This window comes from Kryptolebias marmoratus, linkage group LG13 (genome assembly GCF_001649575.2).
Source record: "Kryptolebias marmoratus isolate JLee-2015 linkage group LG13, ASM164957v2, whole genome shotgun sequence".
NCBI lineage: Eukaryota > Metazoa > Chordata > Actinopteri > Cyprinodontiformes > Rivulidae > Kryptolebias > Kryptolebias marmoratus.
Window position 1 is genome coordinate 19578336 of NC_051442.1, and position 15315 is coordinate 19593650.

General features: G+C 43.1%; 3 protein-coding genes across 4 annotated transcripts in view; 2 read left to right on the forward strand and 1 right to left on the reverse strand.

The window, feature by feature from the left end:
• The window catches only part of p2rx5 (purinergic receptor P2X, ligand-gated ion channel, 5), an 11532-nt gene extending 7435 nt beyond the window's left edge, over positions 1–4097 (forward strand). The window contains exons 7-12 of one of the 2 annotated variants that reach the window (XM_017412542.3): positions 995–1136; positions 1980–2113; positions 2185–2278; positions 2355–2420; positions 2500–2588; positions 2682–4097. In XM_017412542.3, coding sequence (XP_017268031.1) covers positions 995–1136; positions 1980–2113; positions 2185–2278; positions 2355–2420; positions 2500–2588; positions 2682–2952 — 796 coding nt within the window. In that variant the 3' untranslated portion in view covers positions 2953–4097. The remainder of the gene's footprint in view (positions 1–994; positions 1137–1979; positions 2114–2184; positions 2279–2354; positions 2421–2499; positions 2589–2681) is intronic. The other variant, XM_017412543.3, reaches the window with a different exon arrangement.
• On the reverse strand, positions 3860–6280 carry emc6 (ER membrane protein complex subunit 6). The gene is made up of 2 exons (XM_017412556.3): positions 6074–6280; positions 3860–4533 (listed from the first exon to the last, which is right to left on the reverse strand). The coding sequence occupies exon 2, from the start codon at positions 4498–4500 to the stop codon at positions 4168–4170; it is 333 nt and encodes a 110-aa protein (XP_017268045.1). The 5' UTR covers positions 4501–4533; positions 6074–6280; the 3' UTR covers positions 3860–4167.
• A 599-nt stretch (positions 6281–6879) lies between these two features.
• On the forward strand, positions 6880–12801 carry shpk (sedoheptulokinase). The gene is made up of 7 exons (XM_017412544.3): positions 6880–7100; positions 7174–7315; positions 9568–9742; positions 9820–9972; positions 10467–10642; positions 10868–11068; positions 11922–12801. The coding sequence occupies exons 1-7, from the start codon at positions 6963–6965 to the stop codon at positions 12314–12316; spliced, it is 1380 nt and encodes a 459-aa protein (XP_017268033.1). The 5' UTR covers positions 6880–6962; the 3' UTR covers positions 12317–12801.
• Positions 12802–15315: the final 2514 nt, after the last annotated feature.

A 15315-nucleotide genomic window follows, 5' to 3' on the forward strand; every position in this document is an offset into this window, starting at 1 on the left:
TCTCCCATCTCTCCCACTCCCCCCCTCCTACTTCCCTCTTTTCTCTTAGTAATTACTACATCGGCTGTTTTAGTTAGCCCTGGTACCATTTAGAAATTCGGTACTGTTTAGTTAAGCTTTATCTTCCTGTACACTTAGTTTAGTTCTGTACATTTAGTCATGTTAACATCTGTTTAGTTTAGCTACTATTTTTGACTCATGCTTAGATATGTCTGGTTTTACTTCGGCTGTATAGCGGGCCTGGGATTTTTTTAGATAGTTTGGTACTGTTAGTTTTAGTTTTAGCTTAGTTTAGTTCTGTACATTTAGTCATGCTTAGATCTGTTTAGTTTAGCTTAGCTTATTTAGACAATTAGTTATCATTGTATCTTGTACCTGTCTGTAATTTTGTTTCACTATCATGTTCTGTAACTCTGTCTGTAATTTTGTTCTGTGTTGTAAAGCACTTTGAGTCGCCTCGTGCTGAAAAGTGCTATATAAATAAATGTACGTACCTACCTACCTACCTACCCCTTTTGGATCCAAGTTTCGACAATCGGTTAGAGCCTCCTTTCCAACACCCTCTGGTAAACTTTCTCGAGGAGACTGATAGTTGGAACACGTTCTCCAGACCCTGGAGCTCGAGGCAGGGACTCATCCCCAACCTGAAGGGAAAGTTCCACCTTTTTCCGTACGAGAACCATGGTTGAGGTGATCAAACAGAACCTCAACGTAGCATTCGCAGGAGAAAGAGCTTTGCACAAACCATCTGAAAATCAGCAAAGGCAAAATGCACTCTGACTGTCAAGGACTGTCCCACACGTTCACCTCTACCCCTCCAGCATTTAAGAAATAATAATATCAATAATATCAATCAATCAATCATCTAAGCCTCTGAAGTAAAGGATCATAGAGCACACTGCATCTAAAGATCAAATTTGTCGGCCATTATGAGAAGCTAAAAGGTTTCTGTGACACATATTTGATCTAAATGTCGGCTGACTTTACCTCTTAGGTCTAATGTCCTGGAAACTTCTGATGAAAGCTACTTGAAGACGTGCTCCTACGAAAAAGAGAACCACCCTTACTGCCCCATCTTCCGCCTCAGAGATCTGGTCAGCAGCACCGGACATGACTTTCAAGACATGGCTGGCAAGGTAAGGATCTTATTTCCTGTCTTCCCATCAATCATTAGACAATAATCCCACTCAAAGCTACAAGCAGTAATAAATGTACAAACTGATAAACAGTACGATAACTTTTAAAATTTCAGTGTATGTATTTATCCAGTCTTTTATTGGTTTTGGCAGTCATAGAAATAGTTCAGATAGTTTGTAGTGGAAACAGTTGAGGTTATGAACAATAAATATCTTACCTTTTGTAGATAGCTTTTTGAACAAACTCAGTTTGGAGAAAAATCTATATTTCTGACCAGACTGAATAGCTAACAGCTAGTCTGAATGGGGCCAAGACCAAAGAGGACTGGTGTTGTCTTAAAACTGTTCCAATCTAAAATAAAAGTTATTGTGGTTCATAGATGTGCTATTTTATAAATTTCCACACCACTGTCAGTTTTAAATTATATGGTCATTCCAGCAGGAAGTGCCCCACGCTGCTTTAGAAGTGCTACAGGTAGCTGCTTCTGCTACTCGTGCTTACAAATAACTATTGAATTCTATGTAAATAACCGATAGTTATGTGGAGGCTCATAAACTTCAGTTTGCATGAACTAACCGAGAAAGCTTTTGAAATTGAAACAGTTTTAAGATGGCCGCATTCAGACTAGCTGTTAGCTCTTCAGTTCGGTCTGAATTAAGCTTTAGTTCCTCAAACTGAGGTCACTTACGGAGCTATCTACAACAGGTAAGATATTTACTGCTCTGAGCCTTTTCACAGAAACCCATTTTTCTGTCATCTTATGGCTCCATGTCACAGCGCGTGATTTGAGGTTGTTTCAAACAGGAGGCCCGTGTGTTTTCTTGGGTCTCTGTGTGCATCAGGGCGGCTCTGTCGGCATCCTCATCGAGTGGTACTGCGACCTGGATAAGGACTCCTCCAAGTGTAACCCACAGTACAGCTTCACACGGCTGGACATGGACCTGAACAATTCGGTTACATCAGGATACAACTTCAGGTCTTTTCTTTTCCTCCCGCTGCGTCCACCTTTCACTGCATTTTATTCAGCCGGCTGGTTTTCTCCTGCAGATACGCCAGGTACTACAAGGATCAAAACGGGGAAACCTTCCGCACGCTGTACAAAGTGTACGGGATCCGTTTCGACATAATGATCAATGGCCAGGTACAGCCGGGGCATGAGCCCTTTATCCTCTTCATGTTTATGATCCCCCAGTAAGTGTCTTGTTATCGGTTTGCAGGCTGGCAAATTCAATATTGTTCCCACAATAATCGCTATTGGCTCGGGTGTTGCTCTGATCGGTGTAGTAAGTAGTTTACCAAACATTTCTGTTGGTTTTCCAGCAAATGTTCGATTATCGAGGCGCCGCCATTTTTGTTTTTCAGGGAGCTTTCGTCTGCGACATGATTTTACTGTACATGATGAACACAAGCTCCTTCTACCGAGATAGGAAGTTTGAAATAATCAACTTCAAGTACGACACGTTGCCAGTGCACGTTTTTATGCATTTTTTTCCCCCTCGTATTGTTTTTTTTTATATTCACACCTGCACGACTCTGTGTTACAGGAAGGAACAAAGCAAACAGAAAGACCTGAAAGCGAGTCAGCGGGACAGGAGGGCCAGGAAACCTGGAGCGGAGAAAGACGCTGGCAACTCGATCAAAATCCAGCAGGAAACCGAGGTCGCGGTGGAACGTTCTCCGCCTGAGGAGAACCAGCCGTACGCCGAGAAACGGGGTCTCACCGTTCCGCGCAACACCGGCCAGAGATACTCGTCCGTTCTGGCCAAACAAGGCACGGCGCCGAAGCACCACATCACTTTCTCCTCGCACAACTAGGTTTACGGCAAGATGGGAGACAAATGGGCCACAGGTGTGTCTGCGGCGCTTGCAGGTCAGACTGATGACTGAAGAACAGCTCGTCGAAGAGAAACGATTCTGCATGGCATGGGAAGGATCAGGCAGCTGACAGGTGGACACGTCGGGTCCACCATCCCTCCTACAGCTACTCAAAAGGAGAAGTGCAGTTTAATATTTATCCCACAAAAGCACCAATACTCTTCATCAGCTTGGTTGGATGATTATGACCCTAAATATAATATAATTGGTGTAACATGAGTCTCAACCTTTGTTTTTCCTCTTAGGTTAGATAAGTGGTGTCCAATCGTGGTCCTGGAGGACCACTTTCCTGCAGGTTTTAGGTGTTTCTCTGCTTTGACACCTGATTTGAATGAATGAGTGATTAACAGAAGTTGAAAACCTGCTGAGGAGCAAAGAAACAACTAAAACATGCATGATGGCGGTCGTCCAGGACCAGGACTGGACACCACTGAGTTAGAGCCAATATTGTACAAGAAAAAGTAATGTAAATATTCACAATGAATCTTAAGCATAAACGTTAGTTGAAAGGATGACAAGGAGTAAAAAAAACTCTTGTGAATCAGCCCGGTAAAGACATTTTACAAACCAGGCTGCGAGAGCAATTTACTGTGCTGTAAATGATTACATTAGTGGTGTGGAAAGCAGTCAGACATGCAGGGGCCACAAAACATTTGCAGTTCCCCGTGTGCTACCCATCTGCTGTGATCATGTTCATTGTGGGGTTTCTCTGGCTGTTAAAAGGACTTGGAGGTGCAGGGACTCGCTTTCCTGTTTGCAAACACTTTATTTATTAAAAGTACTTCATTGTTAGAAACACGTTTGTCACGTTGATCTGACTGACAGATAAATGATCTGTACAAGCAACTTGCAGAGATGTGTTTATTCACAGTTGCTATAATTTAAACCTATTATACATGAAATTGATGCAATATCTCGTTAGGATGTTAAATTATTAATATTTGTGGCTAACAGAGGCGGAGTTACAGGATAAGAGTTCAAAATAAATGGTAGATTTAGACCAAGAAAAAAGGAAGACAAGTAATGCTCTGAAAAAATCAACAGCTCACTATAGAAATATCTAAGATTTTTCACATCTACATACAGCAGACTAGACAAAAGAGCCTTAAAGAGCATTACATGGAAACATTTCAGGGGATTTTGTGGGAAATCATCTCAGTATACATGCACCATTCCATACAAAAATGTCCAGAACAGGACATAAGTGAAAAGACCTCCCACGAGGCCTCCGGTGAAAAGCAGCCGGCGGGACTTAAAGCATTTGTTCCACCGCCGCCCAGCCTTGAGGATGAGCAGCAGCGAGAGCAGGAAGGACGAGAGGAAATAGAAAACGAAGCCGTACAGTCCCGTCAGCCCGAGGATCCCGGCTGTCGCTCCGGACAGAGCAGACACAGAGGTGCGGCAGTAGTCCAGCACGGCGGCGTTGCCCCTCACCGCCACTTCACTGATGAACTGTGGTCCCTCGCGCTTGGCCCCAACTCCTGCCATCTTTTCTGGCTCTGGTCGTCTTCCACGGGAGTGCTGCAGTAACAAAGGACAAATAGAAATATTAACTACAGCACTGGTGATAGCAATTCAGTCAATTCGGATGTAGTTTAACTTTACTGGCTTGCAGCTATTGGTCTTCAGGTTAACCTCTAATGGAAAACTTGGGATCAGTTTGCAATATCAAGTGCATTGTTAGAGAATAATCTTCTTCTGAGTACTAATAAATACACCCAAGACCTAACACACCGATAATTAAACTGAAGATCCAACACAGACAAGCTAATGTCTGACATGATGACTATCTGCCTCACTTGGCCGTGTGGCAAAGGGTTTTATACTGAGACAAACTCTGCTCTCTGAACAAAGTTACACTGAGATGTTTTATCATATTAAACTAAAAATCAAGAGCATCTTTTTAGTTTTACTTTAAGACAGAGAAAATAAACCACTGGATGCACTCATCAGCTTTAATTAGCCCAATTAGCTGCAACCCTGGTTACAAACTCCGAGTTTGTCAATTTCCCACATGGCAGACCCATCCCCGCAAATAATCCATTTGAACTGCATAAGAACCTGCTTTGATCACATGCAGGGAAAATGCCCAGAATTCTACCCGTCATACAGTTGTTTACTTCCTGTTTGAGAGAGTTGTGGTATATTTTGGACCTTTGCCTGATTTTCCTGAAGGTTCGACAAAACTTTTTTAAACAACCTGACACGCCGTTTTCAAGCACACTTATGTACCAAAGATCAGCTGATTTGACCCGTCACCACATACACCCCCCCCATGCTGAAACAGTAATGACATCATCATTTTCTTGAGTAACAAACTCAATCTTTGGGGTGAATAAAGGGGTTTTACTAGTCAATAAAAATGAACTGAAGAGAGAACATTTTTAACATTGATCAAAACATGTCTGCTGAAAGCTTCAGGACAATATCTAAAAACTGTAGACATACTTATTTTTGTAACAACTTTCACACTGTTCAATAAAAATTCAGGATGTTACCACTGCTTTTTTAAATTTAAACTAACGTGGCTGTTTTAACAGAGATACATAAAGCACAGTGCTGTATGATATATTTTAAAAGTGCTTAAGCTCTTAAATGAAAGTATTTGTTATTACCATATACCTCGTTCATAAGTTATATTAAACATATTTAAAATGTACTTTTAGCTAAAAGGTTATGAATAACAACCTTTACAAGTTCTGAAAGATAATATTTGAAAGCTATTTTGAGCTATACAGGCTTTCAGCATGTTGACGCTGTAACCAAAGAATGATGAAAATAGGAACAAATAACTAACAATATAGAGCTTTGACAGTAATGACAGGTGTTAGCTTGGGCCAAAATGAAGCTGTAGAATAAAGACAAAAAAATTCAAACAGTGACATAAATGAACGACACACCAAACAGCTGAGCAGTTACCAAGCTGAAACATTATGAATAATACAGGCTTGACTGCATTTATCCGAGTTTTTCTTAACATTCAAGTCGCTGCTGATGCTAACAAGTTAGCACAGCTAACACAGCTAGCTGCCCAAGCTAACCGCTAACAGCTAACACTCACCTGATTAAATCCTTTATCGGCTCCTCGCCACGAGATTAAAGTTAGATTATAAACAAAAACGACTTCATAACCTTTAAATCACACAGTTTTTAAGACATGTCAGCTGGTAAGGCACAGGCACGGCGCATTCATCCTTAGACTGCTGACACCCCTAAACCCTGTCAGCCATGCTCCTCCACAGGTGCATTCTGGGTAAAAGGGAGGAACCTGAAGATGAGACAGTTTGGTGCGATTGCGGACACTAGGAAAGTAGGAAAGTAAAGGTGCACAGAGAAAAGCTCTGATGAAGCCAGAAAAAAATTTCTGCACATATTTTTATACGAGAAACAAAACTGTTTTAATGAGATATAGAAGTAACACAAATGTTGGTGTCTTATAAAAAGAAAAAACACGAGGAAAAAAGATTCAAATTGACCAATGAGTAAAATGACTTTCAAGAGACAGAAAAGGAACAAATTTAGGAAAATAAGCCAGATGTAAATTGCTCAGTGTGCCTCGTGGCTGCAAAATATTAATTTGTTAATATGTAGCTCAAATTAAAATAATGTAATACGAATAACCACAAGAAAAGGTAAAAATTAAATCACAGAAACGCAAAGGGGTAAAAGTTAAACTGAAAATATGACAAAATTAGGACAAGTGGTTGATAAACTAAAAAAAAAAAACATTGATAAAAAGGCCTAGTTACATAAAATTCGCAAAAGGACTAAAAAAAGTAAGAACAATCCTTTAAAATATCCTATAAACCGTTTGTATATGTCATGTCTGTAAATCTCTCCTAACATTCCATTAAAACTTAAAAGTCCGATTTCTTCTCTCTCCCCGTGAACGCAGCAGTGTGGACTCTGCCCTCAGGATGGCGTCCGCCGGCTAGCTCCGAGCCGCCATCATGTCGAGCTTCATCCTGGGGCTCGACGTGGGGACCACCTCGGTTAAAGCGGTTCTGCTGGAGGCCGACTCCAGAAGCGTCGCCGCGAGTCGGTCCATACCGACGGCTGCCGAAATAAGCGACGACAGCGGGATACAGGTGAGCTGCTGCCACCGTGCTACTTTACCCTCCACACACACACACCTGTAACCTGTGTGTGTGTGTGACGCAGGCCAAAGAGCAGGACACTGGCCGGATAATCAGCGCCGTGAACCGGTGTGTGTCTCAGCTGCCCGCAGACCAGCTGCAGCGGGTCAGCAGCGTCGGGCTGAGCGGACAGATGCACGGGCTGCTGTTCTGGAAAGAAAAAGGCGGTAAGAAAACTTCCTGCTGCTGTGACCCCGGCTAGAAAACGGCTGAGCTGATTTTAGTGATTTGAAGACAAGTTTGCGTCCATTTAGACCAGAGGCGGCCCTAAAGGAGAGTTTGACTTAGGAGGGGGGCCCCCTTCCAGGTTAAAGTTATCATAAATTGGAAGAAAGTCATAAAAAGCTGCTTGTTTTCAGAGTGTCGCATTTAAATAAAAAAAAAAAAGATAAAAGATTTAATTTTTTAATGTATTATTATTATTATTATTATTATTATTATTATTAATAATAATAATAATAATTGGAAAAAAATTACGGATGTGGTTAGAGCTGTCGCCTTCCAGCAATCAGGTTGCAGGATCACATCCCGGCCTGGGTGGAGTTTACATGTTCTCCCTGTGCACACTGGGTAGAGACCAAAAACATGCATGTTAGGTTAATTGGTAACTCTAAAAATTGTCCCTAGGCGTGAATGGCTGTCTGTCTCCATGTGTCCCTGTGATGGACTTGCGACCTGTCCAGGGTGTCCCCCACCTCTCACACAGTGTCTGCTGGACATGGTCTCCCTGCGACCCGGAATGGAGAGGCGGGTAAATAAAAAGGATGGATGGATGGATGGATGAAAAAATTAGTGCGGTCTCAACGGCATTCTCCGTGATCATCTGGAAGTGCAACGGATCCCGAGCCAAACACTATGGACAGCCTGGCATCAGATTTATGAAATAGTCACTCTTCGTGTCACCACTAATATCCACCTGATTTCCTTCACGCTGGATCGTTTGTTTTATACACCAACTTTTACCATCAGGGTTTTTTTAATGAATGGCAGTTCAACAAACAAGCAGGTGATACGTTATGTAAACCGACAACAGATTGGGTTGTCTCACAGTCACGTCAGTCACATTGCAAGGTTTTATATAATATCTGCACATGTGATAAAGTTCACATGTTTGTCATGATTTAAAAAAAAAGCGTCATATTTCCACATCAACTCAGATTTGGCTTCCAGAGCTCGGAAGTTTAAAAGTGTCCTGTCAGTCTGAATCAGGGATAGCAGGTTGTCCTCTCAGAGGACTTTATTTACAAGAGACAGTCTGATGCTCTGTCAAATAGTTATCAGTAGTTAAAAACCTATCAGCTGTGACACGAGTCATGGAGTGTGGAGAAAAGGGCAGAAGTCTGTGTTCAGGTTAGGCTAATGGCGAGCCAAACAAGGGCCATTCTATTGTTTTTTTTTTTGTTTTTTTTTAGTGTTATAAAACATTTTCTAAAAAACGCCACATTAGCTAATATTAAACCCCGACATTTTTGCATGACACTTTCTATTTTCTTGCTGTTTTCTATGTCTGAGCGTAATTAGTTTCTCTTGTTGTTTTTGTCGAGGCTGCTGCATGAAGTGGAAAGGTTTAATATGAGCTAATGTAGCCTTCTTTCACACTAGTATCTCGTCTTTGGCTAGCCGTTAGCCTAGCCTCTTTCTCCACATGGCTGATAACGTACTAACTGTTGATAACTATTTGACAGAACACCAATTCAGTCAGTTTTCCAAACATTTTGGTTTTATTTTGCCTTTCCTTTCAATGTTTTTGGTTTGTTTGTTAGTTTTTATTTGAGGACATCGAGGGCCACAGAAACTGGCCAAAGGACTATATCTGGCCCTCGGGCCATATGTTGCTCCACGTGTGACCTGGGTGGATGACATTTAACTCCACATTACCAAAGAAACAGAGAGCAAACCCAGAAGGCAACGATCATAACAGTGACTTTCTAACTTTTGTAGACAACCCAGCAGCTTCCTGTCGGAGCTTCTGTCAGGCCTGTTTATCAGACCCCAGGAAAGAAGGAGCTTGAACCGCTCCAGAGAACCTTAATTATTAGTAAGAGTTTGCTGTAAATGAATGCTGATGTTTGGAAGTGACTCGTTTCATTTGGCGCTTCAGCACAACCGCCTGCAGAGTCGGGAAGGAGGTCAAAAATCTGTGACACGCAAGATCTGTCTGTGGATGAGCGTGATCCAGCTGAGACCCAAACAGCAGAAATGAGTAAATGGAGATCCATATATTTGTCCACCTGACTTGTATGACAATTGCAGTGTTGTTGTGGGGCCCCCTGGTGGTGTAGGTTAGTTTGGTTGTGGATTAATCAGCCATTCCTGCCGCGGGCCTTGAATCTCTGCTGCATTAAAAGCGATCATTCTTGTCTCTGTGTCCGTGTAAAACCACAGAGCCAGCTGTGTATTTGTGTCTTGTGCGTCACAGGTTGCGACTGGTCCAACGGGGACTTTTTCACAGCCGAAGACACCAGTCAGCTGATCACGTGGCAGGACGGACGCTGCAGCTGCGACTTCCTGTCGTCCCTCCCCGAGCCGCGCTCCCATCTGAGCGTGGCCACGGGTTTCGGCTGCGCGACGATCTTCTGGTACACGAAGCACAGGTCGGTGCTCGCTCCCCTGCCGGCGGCTCTCGTGCGAGGGTGAGCTCGAAGTGTGACGACGTGCCGTTTCGCCGCAGGCCCGAGTTCCTGGAGGCGTTCACGGTCGCCGGTACGATCCAGGATTACGTGGTGTCCATGCTGTGTGGCTTGGAGGCGTGCGTGATGACGCCTCAGAACGCTGCCAGCTGGGGCTTCTTCAACACGGAGACGAATCAGTGGAATGAAGACATGTAAGTCCTGAAGGTGCAGCAGTCCTATCACCCATCGCCTTCCATGCCAGAGCTTTAGTCTAAGATCAGCTTATGTTGAGAAATGACTGAGTCAGAGCCATTTAAAAAAAAAACCCTTTAGCGCAATATTATAAGGTGTCACGCACAGAATAAAGGTTGTGAAAGAGTCTTAGCTACCTCAGCTTAAAATTTTAGCTGAATAACCTTTAAATTGACAGTTAAGTTTTCATGTTGATTAGCTAAAATTGGGTTGACTCCAAAAGTTAATCAGTTGTAGATGTACATTGAGTGATTATGACAGTTTCATTAAAATTGTCCCGTGGTTCATGAGGTAACCGTGTCTGACAGACACTGGCAAAAACATTCCTGTTATCTTCTACTTCCTGTAGCCTGAGCATGTGTGGTTTGAATCTAAAACCTCCTAACAGTTTGCCCTATCAGAGCTCTGTGTACTTTACCTAACAACTCACACTGTGTGTGTGTGTGTGTTGTAGTCTGAAGGCTGCCGGCTTCCCTGTGCGCCTGCTTCCTCGGTGTGTTCCATCGGGCGGCCCAGCGGGTCGGACGTGTTCTGCCTGGCACGGCGTCCCTGCTGGGACACCGGTAGCAGCCGCGCTGGGAGACTTCCAGTGCTCCGTCTACTCCTGCCGGAGTGCACCGACGGATGCAGGTGAAGCAGGAGGTTCAGGCTGGGTTCACAGTTTAATGCTCCTGCTGGATTTAATCTTTATTCGTTCAGCTGCCGTCAGTACTGATGCCAAGTCTCTGCTGGCTGAAGTAACGATTTAACCACCTGTCTGAGCTGATGGCTGTTATAAAATAAAAAGCACTAAATGATAATTGCCTGTAAATCTACTTTGAAATCCTTTTTAATTTTTTTTTTTTTAATTTCCAGTTCTGAACATCAGCACGTCCGCCCAGCTGACCTTCTCCATGCCCGCTGACTTCACCCCTCCAGATTCTCCACAGCCGGAGTCGTCCATCTCGTACTTCCCCTACTTCGACTCCTCATACTTGGCAGTGGCAGCGTCGCTCAACGGAGGGAACGCGCTCGCCACTTTTGTGGAGACGCTGACCACTTGGATGAGAGAGCTTGGTGTGTATTTCATATTGTTTGAGACATCGGCTGATTTTCACACATGAGTGAGGAGGTCCAGGCCTCTCTGGAGCTCTACAGCTCAGACAGACTTCACAGCAGAAACATCACTCAAAGCCTAAATGGGTCACAACAAGTTGGACTTTACATTTCTGAATTAGTATTCCGGTTTTTACAGAATCAGAGTTCAGATGTTGTTTGTTGAAGATTCTCCCACAGAAGGTTTAACTTGTCAAACTAACTTTTGAGCTGTGAATACTTGTTTTACCCCTGCAAACTTTACATTTCTTACAGTTTATACATCCAAATGTTGGCATTTTATTAGCTTAGATTATACAAAAGGAAGTCCTAAATTACTGTTGGCTTTTATAGAAGAAGGTGGTTGCATGTTTGAATTTTAGGCAGTAGCTGCAATGACACTATTAAAGTTTTTTTCTTTTTTTAAAAATAATTTTCTAGTTTTTATTAGTATCATTGTTTCATCAATATTTATTGTACTTCCTCAAATAAACCCCACTGGTTCCAGCATTTCTGAAACGTTTAGGTACTCTGAGGTACTAGCTGTGCCGTCGACTCACAAATATTTTAGTAGGGCTGGTTGCAGCTGGACAGCTTTAACGTTTTTTTAGTTCCATGTTTAAAATGTATAACATCCAAAGGGGTGTCAGTCAAATTTACATGAGACTCTGGCCTGGATTCACCAAAGGATTGCACAACTGTTATGGCTTGTACAAATGTACACATCTGTTCTCCCAAAGGGAGACGTGTGCTTCTATCTGCGCTGCCAACCAACGAGGGCCCACATTTACTGTTTTGGAAGAGATTAAATGTAGCTTCTTCTTGGTTCTTCCAGGCGTAGAGCCGACTGACTCGTGTTTGTACGAGAAGCTGATTTCCTGCGCCCTGAAGCAGGAAACCAGCGACCTGAGGGTGAGCCCCACCCTCCTGGGGGAGAGGCACGCCCCCCTGTGCCTGGGTCAGGTGACCAACATCTCCGCCTCCAATCTCTCCCTGGGTCACGTGTTCAGGGCGCTCTGCCGCGGCGTCCTGGCCAACATCTCCTCCATGATGCCCGCAGAGCGCCTGCAGCGGGCGGGGGTCCGCAGGATCGTGGGGAGCGGCAGCGCCCTCGCTCGCAACGAGGCGCTCCGGCAGGAAGTGGAGAAGGCGTTTCCTCTGCAGGTGGTGTACGGACAGGATGCAGACTCGGCAGCCGGTGTGGCCATGGTCCTCTGTGACCGACTCTGAGCAAGAGCTTTAATCAGGGAGAATCCATGTTTGTTTACAGCATTAACTGAGACTTTTGCACAAATGTGAAAACAACTAATTGATTGAATTACTTTGCTTAAAATGTTTTTACGGTTTTTGCTTAATTTAAGCAGAATGCAAGGAGAAAAATCTGAAAGGTTTTGCCAGAAAATCTTTTGATTTGTAAAAAAAAAAACAGTCATCAGAACTTAAGATTTAAAAACATTTAGTTTTTATGTGTTTGCGCAGCTCTGTGTTCATTTTGATTTTCTGCTGTGAATAATGCAGATGTCAAAGAGCTCCACAGTCTGTTTTAGGCAGGAACCTCGTTTTAGAGCGAGCAACACTTTGCTTTTATCCTCACACACGTGCATGAAGCTAGGCCCAGTGACGCTGGTGTTACTGTGAGCTCAGGAGCTGCTCGCACATTTTTAACGGTGTTTTCATTCTCTGCTCACTGATCAATAAATTAATGTAATTCTGTTGTTTTTTGTTTTGTTTGTTTTATTACTTTTACCTCCTTGAGCTTAAGAGAAACTTTAATTTCCTGGTTCTAGTTCCGACTGTATCATCTTTTCCTGTTTCAGTGTTAGGTCTTCCTGCTTTTCAGACTGAATCCGTTTTAGAGTTTAGTTTGTCTCATCTTACATTAATTTCTACATGACTACAGGGCTGCACAATGTTAAGACAGCGTGACTGATGTTATCAGTTGCAATAAACTCAATAATCTCACTATTCTTATCTTCTGTCTTCACAACGCTCTCAACATATGTTCATATGCTTCAGTGTTTTGACACAAAACACAATTGACACAATTTTTAGATGTCCTCGGATTTCACTCATCAGGATGTAATAAAACCATCTGGTCTTTGCCAGGTTCTGAAACTATCCAAATCTAACAAAGTGCGCAAAAACAAAAAAACCCCAAAGATTCCAACATGTCGTTATTTAGTAAACAAAAACAAAATGGAAGAGCTGTTTGTGAAAAACAAAGTCCAGTCTTGCTGCTTTCACTGGATTTAAGAGGGTCAGTCTCAGCCAGGAGCTGCTGATCAAATGTATTGATTAACTGATCATCAGTGCGATCACCTCTAAAGCAGGAGTTTGTGTTGGCACAACGCCAAGGTGGAAAGACATCAGCAATGACCTTAGAGAAGCAGCTGTCGCTGCCCATCAGTCTGGGAAAGTTAACCTCCTAAGAGCCGAACTCTAGCATGGTATGCATTTTTAACTTCACTTAGTTATTTGGGCTGATTGGGACCTGATGAGTGTAAAAACAAAGATTTATTTTTTATCTTTTATAATGCAGTCTATGAGGAAAATGATGTCCACATATGTGGACCCAGGGTCCTAGGAGGTTAAAGGTCATTTACAAAAACTTTTGGGTTCCTCGTTCTACAGAGAGAAAGATTATTCACAAGTGGAAAACACTGAAGACAGCTGCCAGTCCTCCCAGGAGTGGACGGATTACCAAATTCACCCCAAGGTCAGACCGTGCAATGATCAGAGAAATCACCTGAAACCAAAGAGCTCCATTTTAGGCCCGGTCCCAGTCCTCGCACTTCCACCCTCGTTCCACCCTCATGTTCTTCAAATGCGCGCTCATGCTGAAGGGTTTGAGTGCGTAGTGTGTCCCAATTCTTTGGAGCCCCGCCCCCTTTGTGCACTACATCCGCCCTTCGGGTAAGCCCACATCCAGGTGGACTTTGGCGAAGTATTTACCCACAATTCATCTCTACGTGTGACATTTTTAATTGTTTTTTTTATTATCTTTATTGATAATGAAAGGGTTTTGAATGAAACGGCAGAAATATGGCGGTGGTGACAGAGCGAGCTGCATCTGTCTTGAAAAAAGCAGTTTTCAAATGTAAAGTATTGAAATAATTCTTGTTTCACTCTGCTGTACATGTGTGAATACTATCAAACTTTGCTCCGTATTCAACAAGGCAGAACAAAACACATCTGAACGGCCAAATATCTCCTGCAATGACTTTGGAAAGCAAAACTACCTAAACTGTACTTTTAAAATTGTACTGGTACCTTCTTAAAATACCAAAACAGGGACCGGTGCCGTCCTTTCGGATGTCACAGTTACAGCCCAGAGGCTCAAGTCGAAGACGTAACTTTTACTGTCCTAATTCTCCAATGTCTGCATGCTTGTAACCTGCTCACACGAACCCTTCTGTGCACTTTGACTGAGTACACACTTCATAGAGGGGCGTAGTGTGGAGTGCGAGTATTGGGACTGGTCCTCAGACTCTACAGGCCTCAGTTAGCAGGTTAAAGGTTAAAGGTCATGACAGGACAATTAAAATCAGACTGAACAAATCTAATCTGTTTGGAAGAGTTGAAGCCGACTGGCAGCAGGACTGAGGTTTGGAAAGATTCATCTGAATGAAACACAAAACTTCTGGAGCAATGTCCTTTGGATAGATGAGACCAGAGCAGAGATGTTTACCCATAACGCACAGCTTCATGTTTGGAGAAAACCAAATACAGTAAATCAACACAAACACCTCATACTACCTGTCAGCACGGTGGTGTAGGAATGATGATCTGGGCTCCTTGGAGTCATTGAGTCGATCATGAGCTCCTTTGTAGACAAAAGGAGTCAAATATGAGGACATCTGTCTGACAGCTGAAGTTTGGACCAAACTGGGTCATGATGAAACAGAACAATGATCCCAAACACAGCAGCTGATCTACAACAGAACGGCTCAAAAAGAAAAGAATCAAATTGTTGGAATGATCCAATTAAAAGTCCAGAACCTTAACCTGATAAAATGTTGCTGTTGGACATGAAGAGAGCCGAGCGGAAACAAATGTCTGCAAACCTCAATGAGCTGAAACGATGCTGTAAGAGTGGGCAAAAAAAATTCTTTGCATGTTATTGAGAGACTGATTAAAATCGGACAGAAAACCACATCTGATAGTTACTGCTGTGAAAGGATGTACAACCAGTTGTTGCATCATGGGGGGAATGTGTCGCGTGCCTTTGC